At 44.2% G+C, this 24,867-nt stretch overlaps 1 protein-coding gene across 4 annotated transcripts in view; it reads right to left on the reverse strand.

The window, feature by feature from the left end:
* Positions 1 to 24,867, reverse strand: part of POLE2 (DNA polymerase epsilon 2, accessory subunit) — a 490,721-nt gene that overhangs the window by 73,913 nt on the left and 391,941 nt on the right. For all 4 annotated transcript variants that reach the window (XM_078659706.1, XM_078659707.1, XM_078659704.1 and 1 more), the window contains 2 exons: positions 19,785 to 19,893; positions 8,051 to 8,227 (listed from right to left, as the gene is read on the reverse strand). In XM_078659706.1, the coding sequence (XP_078515832.1) occupies positions 8,051 to 8,227; positions 19,785 to 19,893 (286 nt within the window). The remainder of the gene's footprint in view (positions 1 to 8,050; positions 8,228 to 19,784; positions 19,894 to 24,867) is intronic.

Consider the following 24,867-nt stretch of genomic DNA (forward strand, 5'->3'; position numbering starts at 1 on the left):
GGGGGGCATATGTTAAGGCAAGTGGTGTTGCTTCCTGGAAGGGATGTGTGGATTTGGGGGAGGAGTTCCAGGGGGGGTCATCGGATGAGGCAAGTAGTGTCGTTTCATGAGAGGACTGGGTGGATTTTGCTCTTCTAGGTCTGTCTGAGCGGATCTCATTTCCTGGTTTAATGGTCGAGGGTCGGGATTTGGGGGGGACAAGAGGCCCACTGGGGGGTGGAATTTTACTCCTTCTGGGTTGGGAGGTAATTGGAGGAGCGGCGGAGTGTTGAGTGGGCATTCGGATTTTGGCCAGGGAGGATAGGGTTTCGTTCAAGCCTCGTATCAAGATTTCAAGCTGAGATTCTAAGAGGTTGAGGCTTTGCATCATGAAGCCTTAATGAACAACTGTGCAGGGCTTCAAGTGGCGAACACATAAAAAAACGTGACCACTAAATAAAGGTCCCACTGAGGCATCACGAAATGAGAAGGGGAAAACAAATGTATCGGCTCCTTCAGAAACCACAAAACAATAAGATATGAACAACAATGGTTGATCAGGTAAACAAAGAAGACAAAAAGGGCGACAAATAATCTTCAACTGTGCACATAGCACAGCCCTGCTGAGCAAGAGATGATTTAAAATGCAACAAATGTGACAAACGTACTTGGGATGGGTTATCAACATCCTCTTGAGCACAGCAGGTAACAAAAAGGAACCACAGAGCAGAACATATTGACATGGGCTGACCAAATGAATTCAACAACTCCTGCGAGTAGGTCAAAGGAACTCAAATTGCTCTGCTCAGTTTCCAGAGAGGAAGGTGGAGGCCCTAGAGATTAAGGTGCAAGAGGGGATGTACTGTATCAGGATGTCCACTGGGAGTGGAAGTGGACGATTGAGCAAAGCAGATCCGAGTGCCACACACCACAAAGCCAATCCTGCGCAATCAAGATCATCTTCTCTTAGTCCTGATGCAGCTTCCTCTGCACACGTACATTTAGAGGGACATGAAGGAACACATATTAGAGATGGAAGTTACACTTGAGATGAACAAACGCGTCTCCTGGGATCTGTTCCACTAAAACTGCAGCAAGAGGAATCTCAGGCAAAATTTGTTCTCTCGAGTAGCAAAGAGATCCACCAGAGAGCAGCTCTATAAGTTGTAGACAGATCGCACCACCCAATGTGTAGAGGGCACTCATGGTAGGCAAGGTGGTGGCAACAGAGGTCATCTACCCGCAAGTTCAGGGTACCTGCCAGATGGCTCCCTACTAGCCAAATGTTTTGAGCCTTAGTCCTTGACCACAGCCTCAGTGTCTTGAGACTCCTGGAGCACAAACCCATACCACCCTGCTTGTTGGCATACCAGATAGTGGTTGTGTTGTTCGTCAGTACTAGAAATGACCGACGGCAGATTGGCGGCAAAAACGTCTTGCCAGGCACAGAGTTGAAACAGGCTGATGTGAAACCTTTGCTCGGAAGGAGACCAAAGGCACCAAGATGACCACCCAGCTGAAGTAAAAGGCAACAGACACCACTGTGGTCACTGCCACAGGTGGACCTAAGCATTTGCGCACCGTGAACTGCAGTTCCCTCAGCATCCATATTTGAACAGTTTCCCTGTTTACCCCAGTCCTGATGAGTCACAAGACATGGGCTGAAACGCGTTGACTCCACCAATTGGAGAAGCCCTATACAATTTGAAATTATGCTGAAAGAAATTAGTATATATAGAGTTTAAAACTAAAGAGGGTATAGACTTCCCCTCATTCTATACTTTATTTCGGTAGGGCTATCTCCACAAAATGGAATGCTAGTGATAAATAAACTGTTTAGCATCCGCAACATAGGATAAAAAGGAAAGTGTTATATGTCTAGATTTATTAATTTTTTTTGTTTATATTTCTGTATATTTTTGTATATATGTATGTAATTTGTCTGTTTAAAAATCTCATATAAACATATATATATAAACATATATATATAAACATATATATATATATATATATATATATATATATATATATATATATATAAAACTTTTTTTGAAATACTAATTGGTTTTATAATTTATATAAAATATTTTGGGATACAAATCCTGAAGAGAGATTAATTGTTTTTTTCCTTCTAGTTTAATGATTTTGAGTATCCGTTCCAATGCATTATTTTTGTTCCCTTAACGAAGTAAAAGGCTTCAGCCACCACTGTGGTCACAAGACAGGTATTCCAACACCAGCCACCACTGCAGGTCCCAGGGTACCTCCTGAGATATATGAACCTTGTCTGGGAGGATTCCCCTGCGTTGGACCCTCTGGAAGCAGAGGGACCACTGCAACCCACTCTGGGACCACAGAGCATGAAGTTCCAGCAAGATGTAAAGGGCAAAAAAGGCCAACTAGATGCAGGACTAGGGCCAGAAGTCAATTTCCGACCAGAAACATCGGCATCGTAGACTGAAGTCCTAAACTCACTGAGGTTGACGTGGAAAGACTGAGGGACATAGTTCTGCCCCGATGAAGAGCAATCACTGGGAGAGCTAGAGGTGTGACTTGGGGAGGTTGATAGAAAACCCCAACTTGAACAGCATAGAGATCATGGATTGAAGGTGGCCAAATACCTGTTGCCACAAATACATCTCCAGCAGCCAATGGGAATACAAAGACCCCTGGTCTGCACAGATCAGCCAACCACCACTACTTTCCTGAATGTACAAGTCCACAAAGTCATCCCAAACTTCAGGATCGTGAATGGATGCTGGGTGGGGCTAACCATAAACTGCAGGTAATTCCTGTGTAAAAGCAAGATTGGTTCATGAATGTATGCATCATGCAAGTTGACTGACACAAGTCCAGAGCAGGGAAGAGTATCTGCTTCGCAGCATCATGCCCTTCACATTAACAAGGAGGTGGTCAGAAAGATCAGGGACAATCATTCGAGCCATCTTCCACGAAACATGGGAATACTTAGCCAAGAAGCAACTCACATTAGTTGACCTAAGAAAAAGTGACCCTGAAGAGAAGATCATCTTCTTACATGGCTTTAATGGCATGGCTTTAATGACCTATCTGGTGAAGAAGTAGGAAAACAATCAGGATCTTAATAGTAAAATGAACATGCATACACCACAAAGCTCTCAGGAGAGAGGTGAGCAATCAAGAACTTAAGATGCACAGGAGCATAAGGGTGACAGCACTACATGGCGAGTTTGTTCTCGGCTACTAAGATGGAGCCCATCAAGGGATCGTTGGAGGGCATGGTGTTCAAATTATCTGTTGGAGCTGCAAATCGATTATAAGCTGGCTTTGAATGGTTATCAGAAACTGATAAAAACAGTTAAGGCAGAATATTTTGCAAACGAAATTCTGTCAGCCCCTAATCCAAATACGAACATCTTTTCCATCACACGCACGTTGTCCAACCCTTCTTGTGTGTTACATCAGGTTACTCCTACTCAATCACTCTATGATGATTTGGCAGTCTATTCTGAGACTAAGATCATAGATAATGTTGCAGCTTTCACGTCCCAATCAAATATGTCCTATTTAGCACCAGATATTCAAACCGATTGTTTAAATGTATGCTTGACACCTGTGCTGTTAGATGGCTTTTGTCAGATATCCCTAAGAGAGTTTCTCAAAATTGCCACCTCGATTACATCTGGGTCACCGCAGAACTCACTCCCCCTATGATATAGAAAATGCTATCTGATTATCTGGCTCAACCTCTTGCTGCCATATGCATTCAGTTCCTGGAAACAGTCACTGTGCCCTCTTGGTGGAAAAATACACTAGTGCTTCCTCTTCTGAAAAAGCCTGCTGAAGATCCATTAGCGCTTAGTAACTATAGACCCATTTCTCTTTTGCCCTTCCCTTGCAAAATGCAGAAGAATCTTGTGAATAAAAGACTCTCTGGATTTTTGGAGGAGCACACTTTACTGGACGAGGCCCAGTGTGGGTTTCGCCCCCTTCACGGAACAGAAGGGGCGTCACTCACAGTATTTGATGATCTGCGTACTGACCTTCTAGTGGACTGCTCCTTTCACGGCACAGCTGAGCAAGGTAGCTGCTGCTGACCCATTGCTGCTGCTGATCCTCTGGTCAGGAGATCGAGTCCCTGGTGGTCTAGTGGTAGAGCTTCACTGCTCTGCTGCTGTACTGCGCTTCTCTCTCCTTTTTTTCTGCTTTTCTCCACTTTTTAGCTTTTCTCTGCCTTCTTCTGCCTCTTTCTGCTTTGTTTTTCCTGCTTTGTGCTCCTTTTTCTCTTTTTGTACTTTTTCGCTGCCCTTGCCGCTGTGATCCCCGTAGCCCGCCCCCTTCCAGTGACCCTTCCCATATTTCCTGCTGCCCAGGCCCCGCAGCACTACTTAATGGCAGCCACTGCGCGGGCGCGCCAAAGGCCAGCCCGTCTGGGCCTGTTCGTGCCCAGAGCCAGGGATTCTGCTTCTCTAACCCTCCACTGATACGATGCCAGCACCCTCCTCGCTCTCAACAAAGGACACCATGCCGCATGCCACCTCACATCACCAAAGGACATCCAAGGACCCTAATCTGCCGGAACTGCAGCCACACTCTCGCCCACCCCAACACGTCAGCTCTTCTCACCGCCCAGCACTCAACTGCATTCTCCTCAACGTGTGATCCCTCCACATACACGCCACAGAAATCTGGGATCTTCTTGACGCCACCTCTCCCTACATCGCCTTCTTAACGGAAACCTGGATTAACCCTTGCTCCGGCCTGGACATCGCCACCACCATCCCAGACGGCTACAAAATAACCCGCCAGCACAGTAAAGACCGACCAGGAGGAGGAATCGCCATCGTCCACAAGAACACTCTGACCACTCACTCGAATGACCCTACGACAACCATGGAACACCTCCATTTCCAGATCCAGATCAACCCAAACACCATCCTCCACGGCACTCTCGTCTACAGGACTCCCGGACCCCGCCCGCCCTTCACCGATGCCAACGTAGACCACATTGTGCCCCAGGCTCTCGCATCCATCGCCTACATACTACTTGGCAACCTCAACTTCAACCTGGGCGACCCCAGTAACAATAACACAACGTCCCTTCTGGAGAACCTCGCCAACATTGGACTCAAGCAGCGAGTCACCGCCCGACCCACGCAACCGACACACGCTCTACCCAGTCTTCACCGCCAGTGGGAACATCACCTACAGCCACACCACCAAACTCCTCTGGACCGACCACCACTGGGTGCACTTCGCATCCAGCACACCCACCGTATACCACCGCCCTCACTGCCCCTGTCATAGCTGGAACAAGGCCACCAAAGAACACCTCACTGCCTTCCTCAGCACTGCCACACCGCTGACATCAACAGACGCCAACACCTCAGCACGCAAACTTCACCAATGGATCTCCAACTGCGCCAACACTCTGGCACTCCTCAAGAAGGCACCAGGCAAGCAACACCCCAAAAAAGCCAGCTGGTTAACCCCTGCCTTCCACAATTCCAGATGAACCTGCAGACGACTAGAGAAGAGATGGAGGAACAACAAAACCCCGGAAACCCATGCAGCCTTCAAAGCCGCCATCAACGCACACCACCAACTCCTCAAAACCACAAGGAAAACGACCCTCCAAGACAGAATCAACGCCAACGCACACAACAGCAAAGAACTCTGCGTCATCATCAAGGAGTTTGCCAGGCCCAGAAGCGAGACCACAGATGTCCCATCCTCCCAAGACCTCTGCAACAAACTCAGCATCTTCTTCCACCACAAGATCAGGAAAATCTACGACAGCTTCGACACTCAACACCCTGCCACTACGCCCGTCACCACAGGATGCCCCCACACCACACCCCAACAGATCCTACTCCTCTGGACTTCACTTACAAAGGACGACACACTCAAGACCATGAAGAGCATCCACTCCAGAGCCCCATCGGACCCTTGCCCGTATCACATCTCCCATTGAGCAGCCACCTCTATCGCCCAGAGCTTCGCCGCACCATCAACTGCTCCATCGAAACTGCCACCTTCCCAAATGACTGGAAACACGCCGAGATCAACCCCCTGCTGAAGAAGCCATCTGCCAACCCAACAGACCTCAAGAACGTCAGACACATCTCCCTCCTCCCCTGCCAAGGTCATCGAGAAGGCCATCAATGCCCACCTCTCGGAGTTCATCTAATAGAACTACGCCTTGGGCATCTCTCAATCTGGCTTACAAAGCATACACATCATGAGACCGCACTCTTCGCCGCCACTGAGGACATACGCTCCCTCCTCGACCACTGCAAAACCGCAACCCTCATCCTTCTGGACCGCTCAGCCGTCTCGGATACCGTCTCACCCCGCACCCTAATCACGAGAGTCGACGAGGCCGGCATCCGCTACACGGCCCTGGTCTGGATCCACTCCTTTCTTGTCATCGAACACAGAGTCAGACTACTTCCAGTCCTCTCAGAACCTACAGAGATCGGCTGTGGAGCGCCCCAGGGCTCCTCCGTGAGCCCCACCCTCTTCATTATCTGAAACCTGATGTTCAGTCTGAAACCAAGTTGGTAGATTATGTTCCGAATTTGAGATCAAGCAAAACCCACCTTGAAAGCACCTAACTGGCACATTGCGGATGCCATAGTTTACTGGAATACAGGCCTAAGCTTCATGCAAAGGGCAGCTTCACCTATCATGACAACCAGTGACCCCCAATGAGCATTTCATACACTATTTGACAGCCTACCCACAGAAGACAAAAGAAAGAGGTCAGGTATTTTAATGTGAAAGAAAGAAGGAAAAGATGCAAACTTACTAAGTTAATATGGAATTATTCATACAGGGAGCCCCTCTGCAAACTGGTACTTCTTTCAGTGATTTTGAAACAACAGGCACAGCAAAAAACCTCACAGATACAAGAACACACACTATGTTGGAAGCTTATGCTTACAATTAAATGATGAGTGACAGTTATTGGATATATGGACACCTATGTACATATAAAACACATGTTTCATTTAAACACAAAAAAAACTCATAAAGGTAGGAATACAGGGAGGTAAAATCGAGTTCCATGTCACATAGTAAAGTTTGGCTGCTGAAAATAGGTGACTATAAAGCTTTCTGTGATACCTGGTGTTTTTCTTAACTTCACTATGAAAAACTAAAAAAAAGTTTAGAAATAAACCACTCCTAAAAAAGTGGTGACATCAATGTCAGTGTCCGAACTTAAGTTTGACCACTTTACTTCATCTGAAATTGATGTCTTGCAATTACCTCGACAGGAACTTATGATTGTCTGCTTGAACGTTGTGATACTATTAGTTAGCCCAAAGCATCAAATTACTTCAAAGGTAAGCATAATATAGTTTTAGGGGTATTAGCAAATATTTGTAACCAATGTCCAGTTGTTTAATTTTGAATTATCATTAGTATCACTGAAACCAACTAAAATGTATTTAAAATGAATGACAGCTTATGGTAGAACAACATTATCAGCTGAAGATTATTTAATGTGAAATAAAACAATACCACTTGCAGTTAGAGTCAATGTTAGTGTTAGTATTTTAAATGATTACATTTTAAATGAATGCATTGAATAATATAGAAGGTTTGGGTTTGAATTCGGTTTATAATCAATTCATGCATGTAATGATAAATTAAGAATGAAAATAAGATCATATGATTTAATTTATATGAATTCAATTATTTAAAGTGGATTAATTATGTAGCTAAGTTCTGCAATACAATTCATGTAAGATTAATTATTTCTTTTTTAGTTTGAGTAGAAAAAAGAACAGGTTTTAAGTTTTAGATAGTCTATTTTTTTTATAATAAAAAAATTATTTGACTTGCTACAGTTAGTATCAGACTAAAATAACTCGGTAATTTTAAAAAAGAATATTGATGGGGCAAAAGAAAAATGTTATATATAAAGTGCCTGTTTTTAGTGGATTGATGCATGTGAATAGCTTCCGTTCTGTACTGCATTTCTAGGGAAAGAAACGGTAAACATAGCAATGTAACAAACATCATATATTTAAATAATGAATACTGTTTTGAAACTTAGGAACATATAAACAAAGCACATACTTACAGGATTAACGCAGAGGCAGTCTGTATTACTGATAGTAAATGGATCATATTTGTCTGCAATAACAATCAGATCAGGCACTGGGTACAGTCGTAAGACGTAATCATACGCCCAATATACAGGGCTGACGAAAAGTGGAAGAGGGGACAGATGTCCTTGTGATAGTATAGTCTTGACAAACTAGAAGAGAATAAAAATAAAACAAGTGAAGAACAGTCAATTTCCATCTTGCGATTTATTTTTTATGTGAAAATAAACCATTTTCTGTTCTTAATACACAAATATAGACACCTACTTCCCTACTAATGTAAATCTCTAGATACCCTTAGCTTATCTTCACAAAGTGAACCACATTTCGCACGTTTAGTAATGCAACAGGCCAACTAAGCAAAGTATATACCAGTCCCCACTCTGTACTTATAGTTACTACAACGTTTACATGGGAAATGCATTTTTTGTGTTGCTAATAACTTTGGCGCTTTTTGACGAATCTCCACGAAACCTTGCAAAAAAGTGCTACTTTTTGTCTAGTTTGGTCATGGAATAATTCGAGGTGTGCCATCAAGGGGAAGCGGAGAAAAATAAGAGTCCCAAAACATACTTTCCTCATTAATTTTTCCATAGGAACTTTAGACACCACTACAGTAAAACTGCTGAACAGATGTACACCAAATGTAACAGAAAGCTGAATCTTGGTTGAGAAGGAGTTGTTTTTGTGATTTTGAATAAATCCATTGAGTAGTTTTTGAGCAAATATTGCTCAAAAAAATTGTATATACCACGCAGCAGAGGATCCGCAGTGCCGACAGAGCTCATGGTGAAATCTGATTGGCTGCCACCACATCAACAAGTCTGTGTCGGCAGCCATCTTAGGATAGGACTCGGTACTCATTCCCGAGTCCTAAGACAGAAGTGGTGGTAGGGTAGGCATACTCTGATCTCCTAGGTCTGGTGGTGGGGGCCAGAGGGCGGGTGGGACGGCCAAATATTTTTTGTTTGTTTTTTACATTTTTCTGCGGATTCGCCTTAATTTTTTTTTTTAAAGTGCACGCTCTTGCATGTTTCTGAAATACAGAACTCAGGGTGGGCCTGGGGAGGAGGTGCATATTGTGCTTAGGGAGTTGGGAGATGCATGGCCCTCCTCCCCAAGCATATCCTATAACAGGCCTCGGGACCCCATCCACTGGCGCAGATATCTTGCTCATTTACAAAATCGTTTTTATTGGCATTTTTGAAAAAGAACAGTACATCAGTGTCATTTAGAATGTATGTCATCCATTTAACTTCTTGTCATGAAATAGAATTACATCATATTGAGCGCACCCCTGAACGGTTCTGGAATTGGTAAAGTTGAATTGATAGGTGAGGCGAATTCTGTGTTCATGCAAGGTAGTTTGCGATCTGTACTGGAAGTTGGGCTTTGCTCTCATTGTCAGCCCTATTCTAAAAGTAGTGGTAAGTGCCAGCTAATGATGTAAACTGGAACAAACTAGGGAGACATAACTGGGATACACTGTCATATATTGCACCACTTGGTATGGGCCGCCTGATTACTGCGTTATGGCGTTAGGTATGGCTGCATTATGGCTGACTATGCATGCGCGGAGGAGGGGTGTCCTGGAGTGTCGCATGAAGAGTAATGTGAGTATTGCCCATGCTTGGCTGTCAGCCTTGACTCACCGAGCTTCTATTCTACCTGAGGACTACTATAAGTTGCAGCGGGGCTCACTCGTACCACGGGGGAGCGGATAGCCTGGGACTCTGGTGCATCTGATGTTTCCTGCACAAAGGAATGGAGTAACATAGTCCACGGCATAGATATAGGATGTTTGCAGGCTCCCTTAACCTCTCCAGACCGGAGTACCTCCTCCTCTGCTGTGCACCACTTCTTGACTGCTCCCACCCATGCCACTAGGGGAGGACCCTCTGGCACCTTCCAATGCATCGCTATGCACTGCTTGGCCAGAAGGAGCACCAGGGACGCAAAACGCGTCTCAACCTTCATACTCTTACGCGTTTGCTAATGCCCAGGGTGCAGGCCTCCCATGTGTGTATGTCCGGAAGCCCCGTGACTGCAAGAAGGGCAGTGTAGATTATGGCCCAATAGACGCAGAGCGCTGGACAGTCTCAAAACATGTGTTTAAAAGAGGCATTAGGTTCTGGCCATCTGGGGCAAATGAAGGATCCATCTGGATAATATTGCTGAAGCTTTTAAGCTTTTCAGGGGAGAGGTATGTGCGGTGCAGAATGTGCAATTCATTTTTTTTGAAGTGGTAGTTGCAGGACACCTTTTTAGGGAATTCTAGGGCACAAGCCCATTCTTTGTCATCGAGCGGTCTGTGGAATTTAGTTTCCCATTCCTCCTGGAGGGGTGCAAGGGTGGGTGGGTTAAGGGCCCGTATCGCTTTGTATATCCAGGTGATAAGGTGTCGTCCCGGGCTCATCTGTAATAGGGCATGAATTACCGAGTGTGTAGGGGGTTCTGTGTCTATCGTGTGCCACACTTTGCGACAGTCTTCGAGCAGTTGCCGATGCAAAAGGAATTGTCCCCTAGGGAGGTCCATCTCACCCGCTAATGCTGCAAAGGTCTGCAGTTGCCCATTGAGATAGAGTGCGCCTGCGTTCGTCAGTGAGTGCTCCGTCCATGTGTGGAGCATCCGCTCCGTGTAGGGTGCCCGACCCTCGGGGAATCCCACCAACAGCAGGATAGGGGCGGAAAGAGGTGCTGTGCGGTTTATCCTATGTATGCGTGTCAGACCGGCGCGTGCCATTGTCACCTGGAGAGGCTTATTCTGAAGCGGTGTTGCCCCGGGTAGCAGCATATGGTTGATGGTTGGGGTCTGGATCTGCCCAGTTATTGTGGTCAGTTCCCCCAGTGCCCAGCCCGCTGTCCAGCGTGATACCCATTGGAGCTGGGCGGCTAGAAAGTATGCCTCAAAAGAGGGGGCACCAAGCCCTCCCTGGTCTAGGGGCAACTGCAGTTTGGTGAGGGCAATGCGTCTACATCATATAAGCATCCTGAGGAGAGTGTCCAGCTCCCGGAAAAAGGAACGCGGAGGGACCACCGGAAGGTAAGTAAAATAGAATAGCAATCGCGGGACAAGGATCATCTTAGCAACTGCTATTTTGCCAGTGACAGCTAAGGGGAGATCCATCCAAAAATGTATGGAGGTCCTGATGCCAGCCATTGCCCTGCGGTAATTTCCTTTGTAGAGGTCTTGAGGCGTGTGGTATAACCGGACCCCTAGGTATCATACCGCTTGGGGGCTCCAGGAGAGGTTGATGTCACCTGATCGTATTGGACACGGGGGGAGATCCTGCACAAGGGGGTATACTGTCGATTTGGACCAGTTTACTTTTAGTCCAGCCACTGCCTCGAAGTCCTGCAGTGTGCGTAGTATGGGGGAGAGGTCTGCCGTAATATCACGGATGTAGATGAGCACATCATCCACGTACAGCGATATCGCGGGAGTGGAGTCTTCAATTGGGATGCCCCAGCTTTCACTCCCGTTGCGAAGGTGGATCACCAAAGGCTCCATTGGCGCAGATATTTTACTCAAGGAGACGTGTTTGCACGGCCCCCTCTCCAGGCCTAAAAAGTCCTTTGAGACCTATATAAAAAAACATTAAGGGGAGGGGTCGCTCTGCCCCCCCTCCCTAAGGACCCTATACCCCGAGGCCTCAAATCACTGCATGGGGGAGGGGGGTGATCCCTCACCTCACAGAGTCATACCATGGTCCCGGGGACACCAACCCCCGGTGTCAGCTGAGAGACTGTGTACTGGGGAGTCCACTCCCGGGACACTGACTTTGCTCTCCCACCGGCAGGAGAACAAACCTTTTCCCTGCCCGTGCTCTTGGGCAGGGAAAAAAAACACAGAGGGAGTACCGGTGGGTTGCTCCAGATGGACATGGGGGCATCCAACTTAAAGAAAAAAGGTTGGTTCCACAGTGGAGACATGGGGGTCCTGGACCTCTACCCATAACCTCCAACAAGAATAATGGTCTGGGTAAATAAAAAATTTTAATGCCGGCTCTTGCACAGACACGAGAAATGAGGCTACTTGCAGGAAACCAGCTGGGCTGTGGGGGCCCTGGGACTCCCCTGCACCAAGAAAAAGAAACTGTGGGGTCTCAAATGCGACCAGGACACACAGATTTTTTTCTTTTTTTTACTCTAAAAAAGTCATCAATAAACAAATGGCCACAGCCACAAATTTATTATTCACTGATCCCTCAAAGAGCGCCCTATAATGACCTGCCTGGGCCATTTACATATTTTTAGTTTTTGGTGATGTCGCAAGAAGAGGCAGGAACACCACAATTTGTTGTTTAAGTTGTGGGCAGATGCAGGGAGATCTGCAGCCCCCCAGCAACATTAGAGAAAAAAACAGTAAGTCTCTGAAACCATAACCCCAGGAGAACTTACCTTTTTTTTTTTTTAAGTACTTCCCAGGCTGGAGCTTTTGCTCTACAGCTGGGAGTGCTGCACCTTCTACGGCAGTGGTCTTCAAACTTATTAATACCACGCCCACCAAGTGAAGAAAAAAATTCATCAGGGCCCCCCTTAGAATTGTTTTACAATTATTCTATTAAATAATCAAATATATGATTGCCAAACATACATTTCTGGTCAGGCAGGCCTTATAAGATGTCAACGAATCAACAGTGTGATTATTAGAAATGGGGGGGGGGGGGGGGGGGGGGGGGAGGGGCGAAGATTTTGAAGAATATTTGGAGTCCTTTCCTTTTTTAACACACACTCCCAAATAGGATATAAACTGACAAGCCCTTTATATAGAAGCTTACTTTCGCTCATTTTTTGCACTTAAAACAAAGCACTCTTCTTATCATAATGTTTCGTTTGGCCAGAGGCCTCCCCCGGGATAACTTGAGCCCCCATGTTGAAGAACCCTGCTCTAGAGGCTGGTTCTATGGCTACATTTTATGGGGCTTGGAGATGTATAAAAAGGATACAAGCCTCTTGTGGTTGTTTTAATGATTGCATTTTTGGGCTGAAAAATATTAAAAGAAAAAATGTGTCTCTGACTATTTATTTTCACATTTTTCACCTATAAAATGTAATTTTAAAAACTATATAAAAAGAAAGAGTCTAAGACATATTTTAATACAACTTTATTAAATATTTTTTTAATAGTCAATATTGATAAACATTGAATTGGGTGAATTATTGAAATATACATTTGGTTAAAATGGAGTGTTCTGGAGAAAGAAGATAGATCTGCTTTATATATAGGAGCTTATGTGCCTGAGGTGATGGGTGATGGGAATTGGGCCTGCAGGGAAGGGATTGGATGCAGAACCTGGCCGCAGGCCAGTGCTTGAGACCAACCCCCAGCCGAACAAAATTGGAGGCAGTGTTCGGCTTCACGTATGGTAATTGAATATTTCTTTACGTTAACAAAAACATAGAAGGTCACTGAAAAATCACAGGTTGGAGAGTTGTTATAGTTTGATGAGAATGTCAGTTAAAAATGAGCGCTTTAAATATACAAAACCACTGAAACTCACCAGTTATAGTAATCTCAACTAACTATAACTCATATCTTAAGGGAACTTTAACTTGTGCCCTTGACATGCACTGCTAATTACTCCACAAATTACATCACTCATGACATCTTCTAAGGCATCATTGATAATATCACTGCAATATTTGCAATCAAATTCTTGATGAGAAAACTTTGCATGGCAGTATTTGTACGCAAAAACCTATCATTAAATCCATCTATCCAAATTGTGTCTTCTTTAATTTGTTTTAAATTATTTTGAACCATATAGATTCAAATGCATAGTCAGAAATTATATGTGTAGAAATACATATATTAAAATACACAGAACTAGGTTTAATAAAAATTGCTCTTCAACAGATGACGCAATTTTCAAGCAGTGCTATTAGTACATGTGCAACACCATCAAAAGCAATGTAATGTTAATAAATAAATGTCATTTTCAGACCACTTCCTTTAGAATGACATTTTATACTAAAAGTAGCAACAATGTTCATAAAAGAATATCTTTACCAGAGACCTGGAACCCATTACCCTATTGTAGACAGTTTCTAAAATAATGGTGCAGCCCCCTTCCAAGTGACTGGCCTCCATTCTCTGCAATAATGATGCTCTTGCCAGGTCATACACAGCCTTAGGATTTAGGCACAGCGCAGGAACTTTCCTTGTGACTACTATTGATGAACTACGGTCCATCCAAGATCAGGGTTTTTGAGTTGGCCTCGTGCTTCTAGACCTGTCTGCAACCTTTAATACAGACAATTATACTACCTTAGTTGATCGTTTCAGTGGAGTTGTGGCATAAATACACAAAATTCCTACCACCTAAAGTTTTCCAACTTGTCCCTGATAAAAATGCTACCTCACTTTTGTGGCTTGGCCTAGTGCATGCAGCAGGCATGTATCAAACCAAGGTCAATGGGAGTCTCGCAGAATGACTCTTATTGACCCGGTTTGATTTGTGCCTTTTGGGGACACTGGGCCAAGTCACACACGTGGGGTAGCATTTCTATTGGGACAAGTAGGGGAATGCTGAGTGGTAGGAATTTTGTGGATCTTTCAGTTTTCCAAGTTTAGGTCATAGAAATGCAGGGGAAAAGTGTGATTTTAGTCAAAGTTTGAGATTTGCACAGCATTGTGGGTACAAAAATGTTGTGGAATCCACGCGCGCCACACCACCCTGGACCACCAAGGATGTCTAGTTTTTCAGAAATGTCTGGGTTTGCTAAGTTTCCCTGTATGGCCACCAAGCCCGGGTCAAAACACTAGAGTGACCCCTATTGGCATTTTCTCTACATTGCATTTTGGGGCTTTTGTACCAATGAATCTAGGCCCAGCCATACAAGTGAGGCAACATTTTTATTGGGGAAAGTGGGGGTAGGCAGGGTGGTAGGAATTTTGTGGATCCCTGAGGTTTCCGGAAGTTAATGTCAAAGAAATGCAAGGAAAATGTACAATTTTAGTCAAAGTTTAAGATTTGCAGGGCTTTGTGTGTAAGAAAATGTGATGAGATCCATCCAAGGCACACCATCTTGGACTGACCTAGGTGTTTAGTTTTCAGAAATGCCAGGCTTTGGTAGGTTTCCCTAGGTGGCAGCTGACCAGAGCCTGAAAAATGAAGTCATTCAGCATAGAAGTAGAACGATAATCGAACTTCGCCCAATTCAGGTACCCATACAGTGGCGACTCCTCCACTTAGGCAGAGGAGCATCACCCCACTGCTTGAACTGCAACCTGAATACAAAATATAAAATGATAGTAAAGTTTGTTATTATCATTTAGCTTTCTGTATTCAGCTTGCAGCTGAAGCCAGAGGGGTGGATCTGGGCTCCCACGTCACAGGGGGAGGAGTGGTGGCGCGTGTGAGAAAACCTGTATAGCACTTGTACATTATTGCACACTTCACTTGTTTATATGTATATTTTCACTGTTTGCTGTTTGTCTTTTTGATGATATATACAAATGAGACTGTGTAATGTTTTTCTAAAAATACAAAAAATCTAAAATAAAATAGATGACCCTCCAGAACTAATTGGCTGGGTGGGACCAAAAAATTGGAAAATAAATCCCCCTAACAGGAGGACAGACTAGAGGTAATAATCAGCAATCTAGCCTCGGGAGGCAGAAAGACTTCTGGGCCTGGGAGGAGAGAGAGCATTAGCCCAATGCAGGGGCTACTACCCCCACCCCCTCAAAATGCTCTGCCTGTCAGTCTAGTGTGATATCTGCCCCGCCGGGGGAGATCTGAGGAAGACACCTACTATCTGCCACCGATATGGGGGGGGGGAAAGACTACTGATGTTATTCGGGTTGTTTGAGGGCTAGGCCCGATGCCTGGGAGGGCTGACCGCACCTATTTTTCCCCAAACAAAATCCCTGTTATCTAGAGGGAAGACGTTTAGGCCTTGGAGGAGGAGGGAGCATTAGTCCATTGCAAGGGGGCTGTCCCCCCCCTTTCCAAATACATTTCCTTATGGTTTAATGGGCTTTCTGTCTCCCGCCGGGGGCAGATTGCCAGGAAACACCTATCTTCCCCAGACGGAGGGAGCAGAAAGACTGCTGGGGCTTATGTGCGTGAGTGGGGGTTAAGCCAAGTACCTAGGAGGGCCACCCTCTCCCATTTTGCTACAAAACAAATGGTCCCTGGTGCCTAGTGGGCTTTCTGCCCTTCTCCCTGGGGGGAGGGGATGGGGGGCAGAAAGACTTTAGGACATGGGGAGAGGGGAGCACTAGTTCATTGCAAAGGGGCAGCTACCCCCTCAAAAAATAGTCACTGATGTCTAGTAGATGGATCTCTGCTTGGGGCTCGCCCACGTGTTGATCCCCAAGCAGGGATCCACTAGGGAAAGGTACCATTGGAAAGGAGAGATTCTCCCCTCTCCAATGATACCCCTCCCACCTGCATCGATGCTCAGGGCGCTGAGATATGCCCCTGAGGACCAATGCAGTGAAAGTGAAAAGAGACGATCAGCTTACTCTGAAATCACGTCAGCACGCTAATTAGCATTTCAGAGAGAAAAAAAACTGCCTCAGTTGCAGGTGAAGGTCTTCCACAGCTCCGAGGCTAAAATAAATTAAAGGAAAATCATCAGGTGCGAGCACCAGAGTGATTTAAGGCCATAAGTGCTAGGACATGCTGGAGTCGTCCATAGCACCTGAGGCTGGTGCTGGTTCATCAATTCCCTTTTCATCTTGTATGTTACTATTGACACTGGTTCTATGATCTCCATCCCATATACAACCCGCATAAATACAGAGACAATATAAGCTGAAGGCCCTTCTCATATCACACTTTTTTTTTTACATTATGGAATATCAACCTGCACTTCAGCAGAAAGCAAGTGGCAGCGGACACATCTGTTCGAGTATAGTTCAAGTTACTCTTTGAAGTAGATAAGAGCCTTCATCCAATAAGTATAACATAATAATTGTAACATGCACCTTGGCCTCCTTCCCACTGACGAGCAACCTGTCTTTTAGCTAACCCAAGTGCCATGCCTGTGAATTTCCAGACTGCTTTAGACATATCTTTCACCCAGTAGAATCCTAGGATCCATTGGCACTTATCTATCATCTTGGAAAGGGATGTCATAACTTAACACCAATATATCTGATCTCAATTGTAATATCAGGCCAAAAGCAGAAAGACAGCATCTCGCATCTCAAATCTGTCACAATTAGAATCCTCCCTAGCACCACACCTCCAGATACTCGTAGGAATACTATAAAACCTGTGCAGGAACTTAAAATGGATAATGCATTAACTCAGGGGCTTTCCTGTTTGTGTGCAGCAAAACTTCTAGTCTTCTTCAGTGATTTTAATCATTTGATCCTTCGGTAGGGTAGAAACTTGGGGCTTCTTCCTGCATGGAACTATATAGGAGCGATATAAAACGCCTTGTCAATTTAGCAGCCACTAGCTGTTTTACCGTTTCCAGTACAGTGTGTTCAAAACAGAAGGTAGACTACTCAGTCTTGCATGCCATTTGAAGGCAATAACATGGAAGGCACCAAGAGGTGTATTTTTTCTTTGCCTGTGACAATACTGAAAGTGGTTAAGTTACTGACCGAGTATAAATGTGCCTACTTCGATAAATTAAGAGAGTGCAGCTGAGCCACCACTTTCTTCTCATGCCTCATACTCAGTCTTGGATAATAAGGCAGTGGGAGAATAGGTGAATAGATTAAGTCCAATATTGCCCCTATTTTCATCTTGTTCCATGCTCAAACAGGATTTACACCTCCCACACTTGATCCTTCGCATACATTTTTCCCAGATACAGTCCCTTTTGAGCATCTGAAGGACCCTTGTCCCTGGCAGCGCCTGAGCACAGATAGGTACAAGAAAGAAGGAGTAGGTGGCAAGATAAAACATAAAACTTCTTTGCATGCTACCTTCACCCACTTTTAAACTCAGACCACCTCTGCTCTCATAATGTTAGAAGGGGAGGCACTTCAACAGTGAGCTTCAGCACCCTCCCCTGTGCACTACTAGCCCACTAAGGATTTCTGAAGACCTCTTCTCATGGATTAGCAAGTTATAGTATACATTTGTAACAAAGAATGTTAAATAAATATACAAGAAGTTGTCCATTAGAATGTTGGTGGATATTGAGACTGAACACAGTGAACCATAATCTTTTATAAGCATTGTGTACGTATTGCCTTAATCCATTATTAAAAAAGCATGATGCAATTATTTCTGTTCATACTAAATCACAATAACAGTAACTACCAATCAGGCTTTAGAGCAGGCTACAGTACGGATTCAGCCATGACTCACATCATTGATGATGCACTTCAAATCCTGGACCAGAACGGCGCATGCCTACTCATCCTGCTGGACCTCTCCTCAGCTTTTGATACGGTCAAACACGAGAGTTTGCTGGATCTGCTCAGACTGAGGATGGGTCTTTCAGGACCAGTGCTAAATTGGTTTACCTCCTTTCTTCATAATCGAACACAACAATTCAAGATTAACAACACTCTCTCCAACCCAGTTCCAGTAGGGCTGGGCGTCCCCCAAGGATCCTCACTTTCACCGACATTGTTTAACTTGTTCATGGAGCCGCTCACCGTAATTCTTCAAGCGACTAACGTGCAATATCATATGTACGCTGATGATACACAACTGTATCTCAAGATTAACACCTTAGAAGACATTAAACAGCTTAACTCCACACTCAAACACCCAAACATGGTTGGTAGAAAATCATCTCAAATTGAACGCTCTAAAGACGGAATTTCTCCTTATAGCCTCCCCCGCTAAAATCCCTGTGATGCAAAACTTAATTCAACACCTCACTGCGCTCAACGTGCATCCAACTATTGTGGATTCAGCAAAATCATTGGGAATAACTGTGGACAGCAATCTCACCATACAGAAACACGTTAGCAACGCGACAAAGGGAGCAAACTTCCAGCTAAACATTCTCAGGAAATTGAAGCCATTCTTACCAGTCAACGATTTCAATCAGGCTGTACAAGCGCTAGTTATCCCCCGTGTGGATTACGGCATCTACAGCTCCCCTTAGAGCATCATTAAACTCTGCGGCAAGACTCATCAATGGTTCGAAAAACGTTCCCACATCTCCCCTGACCTAAAAGCCCTGAACTGGCTCCCGCTTGAAGCACGAATTCACTTAAAAATTGCTTGCATTACACATAAGGCCTTACACCACAAGGCACCCATTTATCTCGCACAGAAATTGACAATCTCTGGGGGTTCAAGGTCCTCTAGGGGTGCAGATAACCTTCTCCTGAAACCTCAAAGATCCAAAAAAAAAAACATAAACGTTCCTTCTCTGGGATTGCGCCTAGGATTTGGAATTCTCTTCCCCCTGAAACCAGACTGAACTCTTCTTTCGTATCTTTCAAAAAAGAAGTAAAAGTGATTCTCATGACAAAATTTACTTGACCACTCTCCCCAGCCCTAAAACTTTTCTTCCGAGACTCTCTGTTTATGTTCTTGAACAACTATGATCCCATGCTTTTGTATTTTTACGACTTGCGTGTGTTTTATTTTATTTTATCCGATGCTTGTTTGCTATACTGTGCCTTACTATTCATTTGTTATTATCAACTTTGTTCATTGTAAAGCGCTCTGATATCCGCAAGGATCTTGTTCGCGCTCTATAAAATCTTCTAAATAAAAAGGCAAGCATTTAGTACACAATTTATACAGGTGTTGGAGCACATTGTTCACTTACATGGTTTGGAATGTCCAAGCTGGAACTTGGAAACCGCACACAATTTCTGCACATTTTGTTTACAATATCTTCACGAAAGAAAATCATCTCCTGAGTGCAATACTGAATTCTGAGAAGGAAAACATCATAGATGTCACTCACACTTTTCACATCGTACAGAACCATAGATTAAGGCAGGGGGCATGCACATAGGGGTTTCTGGTCAACACTGCAACATGATATCTGTACAGCTTTCCTAGGTTGTGATCAACTGATTGTAAGCCTTGTAATCACTTTCAATGGCTCTACATCCCTCAGGGGCTTTATGATCAAGTGTTTGCGCACCGATACGTGTACTTCTCAGATTCCTGTGGTCCTGACTAGATCCAGTAACAAAGAGTGGCTGGTTAAGATCACAGGTCTGGACATGTACAAATATTATGTATCACAGATTGCGATCCAGGTATAGGCAATCCAGCCTTTTAATTTCGATAAATAAATAATGAAGTGCAAAGTACACAGGGTTATAGTCATATGGCTAAAGAAAGAATTCTGGACAATACTTAAGAGATTCACAAACGGCTGTTGACAAAATCGGGCATTTTCTTTCAGTTGTTTCACTCACACATTAGGGGCCAATTTTCTACTTCCTTGGAATTCTGAAAGATTTTCCGTAATCCTCAAAAAGTCAGTCACAGATTTCCAGGAGATCTTACTTGTGAAAGCATTTTCGTACACAGAATTGTAACAGGTGTGAGTAGATGCATAAGACAATCTGATGCAAAAGTGCTCTTAAATTTGTATTTTTTTCATTCTTGCCTAATGTCCTGCCTTCTTCCACCCACCCAAAAAATAGTTCTCTCCATATTTCTAACTTTATGTTCACAAAAAGCTTTAATATGTGGGCACCGCTGGTGTATTTTTATAGGCCATCTTATTTTTACCAACCCAATTATTCTCCTTTTGAGTCCCCTTTGGGTAGGCGAAACATGCACTCTGGTTTTAACCTCTAGTTCTAATAAAAGAGAGAGGGACCCCAAAACCAAAGGGACAGGGTTCCACAAATGACGTTAGTCAGAAAGAAATTCCCTTTGGGCAGGTTCACAATAGTACATAAGTACTCACAGACATACAAATAACTACCAAACAGCCCACATATCACACTGAAGCAATGTAAACAGGTGAAAGTTACAGTATATGTGAAAACACTCTAAAAATATTTCAAATTGTTAAAACAATTTATTAAAGATACATTACATCAAATAAAAACTAAAAATTGGGAAACACATGAGGACGGTACAATAATCAGTAAAAACAACATTCAAGTAAAAAAGGAGTGTACAGGGAGAAAGGATAAAACTCAAACAGAAGACAATAATTTTGAATTTCTCCTTAATTTGTATTCCCAGATTCGCTCCTTAGGCGTCGACGCGTTTCGGCGGTGCATTCAATTTAATCCGCCTTCATCAGGACAGTATATACATAACGTTTCCCAAATAATTTCTGAAATTTAAATAAGACCAGTCTTAGGCTTAATTAATAAACATAGAAGATCTACTCAACTTGCAGAAATATGAAGACACAATCTTTAAAGACGTAATGTTTCCAGCTCATTTCGCTAACACACATATATATACATTGCTTCCAGAACAAAGAACATACATCATGCTCATCAGGCGCGCAACACCCATTGGGCTCACCGGGCTTCAGCCCCCCCCGTCGTCTACTTCAGCCCGGGCTAATTTGACACGCACTGAAATAACTGCGCATCGGAGCCGAGAAAATCATTTTTATGATGCTTTTTGAGAGGCCCAGCAGCCCGAGCCAGCCAGCCTCTTAGTTTCAGGGAACCCCCAGCCCCCACCTCTTGTTTTCCTTTACTGGCACTGAGGTGATATCCATGCCTGAAGGCAGGGATTTCACCTAATCACTTGATGTGTTCAGCATGGGGTGGGAGTGGGAAGATGCACACAGCAGGGGGAAAGGGACGGCCAGTGCAGGTGATGCTTTTCCTTTGTTAATTAATTTCTGCTGGTGTCATAGCCCAGGGTTTGCTGTCTGTGCACTTGTATGGATGTGTATTCCATACAAGTGCACAGACATCACACCCTGGGCTATGACGCCAGCAGGAATTAATTTACAAAGGAAAAGCTTCACCTGCACTGGACATCCCTTTCCCCCTGCTGTCTGTGCACTTGTAGGGAATTCACATCCAGGGCGCTAAAACACACGCAGAAGCAGAGGAGGCCCTGGTAAGGAGAAACCAGGAAACATTTGGCCCGCACCTGTCCACACTGAGATTTTCGGGAGGGGCTGGATGCCAGGACACAGTGCTGCTGATCAGCCCAACGTCAAAGAGGAGAGTTCCCTCCGAATATGCAAATGTAGTGTAAGGTTGCAGAGTTCATTTTTTGGGGTGCTAGTGGGTAACTTTAGGGTTCAGGGTGGGTGTGGGTTTTAGGGTGCCAGGGAGTAATTTTAGGGTTCAGGGTGGGTTACGGATTGGGGTGCCTGGGGGTAATTTTAGGGTTCTGAGTGGGTATGGGTTTTAGGGTGCAGGGTAGTAATTTTAGGGTTCAGGGTAGTAATGGGTTTTGGTGTGCCAGGGGGTAATTTTAGGGTTCAGGATCGGTATGGGTTTTGGGGGCCAGGGGGTAATTTTAGGGTTCAGGATCGGTATGAGTTTTGGGGGCCAGGAGGGCAATTTAGGGGTTCAGGGTGGGTGTGGGTTTTGGGGTGCCAGGGGTAATTTTACGCTTCAGGGTGAATATGGGTTTTGGGGAACCTGGGGTAATTTTAGGGTTCAGGGTGAGTATGGGTGTTGGTGTGCCAGGGGTAATTTTATGGTTTAGGGTGGTTAAGGGTTTTGGGGCGCTATGGAGTTAATTGTAGGGTTCAGGGTGGGTATGGGTTTTAGCATGTGAGGGGGGAATTTTAGGGTTCAGGGTGGGTGTGGGTTTTTGGATATCAGGGGGGCAATTTTAGCGTTCAGGGTGGGTAGGGGTTTTGGGGTGCCAGCGGGTCATTTTAGGGTTTAGAGTGGTAATGGGTTTTGGGGTGTGAGGGGGGGACATTTTAGGTTTCAGGGTGGGTGTGGAATTTCGGGTGTCAGGGGGCAATTTTAGGGTTCAGGGTGGGTATGGGTTTTGGGGTGCCAGGGGAGAATTTAATGTTCAGCATGGGTATGGGTTTTGGGGTGCCAGGGGTAATTTTAAGGTTCAGGGTGGGTATGGGTTTTGGGGGGGCAAGGGTGTAATTTTAAGGATCAGCGCGGGTATGAGTTTTGGGGCTCCAGGGGTTGATTTTAGGGTTCAGAGTGGTAATGGGTTTTGGGGTGCCAGGGGGTAATTTTAGGGTTCAGGGTGGGTATGGGTTGTGGGGTGCTAGGGGGGTAATTTGGGGGTTCAGGGTGGTAATAGATTTGAGGGGGCAAGGGAGTAATTTTAGGGATCAGTGCGGGTATGGGTTTTGGGGTGCCAGAGGTAATTTTAGGGTTCAGGGTGGGTAAGGGTTTTGGGGGGTGAGGGTGTAATTTTAGGGATCAGCGCGAGTATGCGGTTTGGGGTTCTAGGGGGATGATTTCAGGGTTCAGGGTGGTAATGGGTTTTGGGGTGCGAGGGGGTAATTTTAGGGTTGCATGTTTTCTCCGCTTGACCTGAGCATTAATCAATCCTGATTATCTGCCATTTTAGCCCCACCCCATTGATTAACATTAGCCACGCCCCTTCATTTGCCATGTTAGCCCCCCCCGAAATTAAGACCTAGTTGCGCCCCTGATGCTCATACATGTATACTACATTTGTAGTCTGAAGATAGTAGTTCGTCATTTTTGGTAATAACCTCATGATTAAGGACATTGAACTCATATGTTCGTGCCTAAATTAGAATCCAGGAACATTTGATTTTCCATGAATACTGATAAACCGAATTTACCAAGACTAAACATGTTAGAGGTGGCAAGAAAGGAGAGCAATGATGTATCACCTACCTCGAACGAGGGATAAATCTAAAATGTATTATAAGGGGTATTCAGCCTCCTTATCATCAAGTCAAGATATTCGTCCAGCGAATTATTTTCCTCTATATGTACAAACACCTAGTCAGAGAAAGTAAGTATAAATATATTAAATGGCTTGTATGTAAATTGATGTTCTCTATTTGTATATCATAGCACTAGGGTCATCAGAACACCGAATTGTATGTATCCACTGTTAATCACTATACGTCACTATCCACGGCAATTGGGGCAGTGAACCGCTCATCTCTCCCTTCTGTTGTAGTGTGCCCGTTAATTAACGCACGTTAAAAATGGTTGTGCCCCAATTATATCCAATGTGATTGCTATAATTGAGCGTGCTTACGAACTAGCTTTTTAACTGTTTGTAAGTATGCCTTAAGACATACTTAAGACATGCCGTAAGACATACTTACAAACAGTATGCCTTATGCCTTATGCCTTAAGACAATTGAATAGCATGAGTCTTTTACTTTGTAGCATTCAGCCAGTGACCCTAGTGCTATGATATACAAATAGAGAACATCAATTTACATACAAGCCATTTAATATATTTATACTTACTTTCTCTGACTAGGTGTTTGTACATATAGAGGAAAATAATTCGCTGGACGAATATCTTGACTTGATGATAAGGAGGCTGAATACCCCTTATAATACATTTTAGATTTATCCCTCGTTCGAGGTAGGTGATACATCATTGCTCTCCTTTCTTGCCACCTCTAACATGTTTAGTCTTGGTAAATTCGGTTTATCAGTATTCATGGAAAATCAAATGTTCCTGGATTCTAATTTAGGCACGAACATATGAGTTCAATGTCCTTAATCATGAGGTTATTACCAAAAATGACGAACTACTATCTTCAGACTACAAATGTAGTATACATGTATGAGCATGATGTATGTTCTTTGTTCTGGAAGCAATGTATATATATGTGTGTTAGCGAAATGAGCTGGAAACATTACGTCTTTAAAGATTGTGTCTTCATATTTCTGCAAGTTGAGTAGATCTTCTATGTTTATTAATTAAGCCTAAGACTGGTCTTATTTAAATTTCAGAAATTATTTGGGAAACGTTATGTATATACT

Source organism: Lissotriton helveticus, chromosome 9 (genome assembly GCF_964261635.1).
Source record: "Lissotriton helveticus chromosome 9, aLisHel1.1, whole genome shotgun sequence".
Taxonomy (NCBI): domain Eukaryota; kingdom Metazoa; phylum Chordata; class Amphibia; order Caudata; family Salamandridae; genus Lissotriton; species Lissotriton helveticus.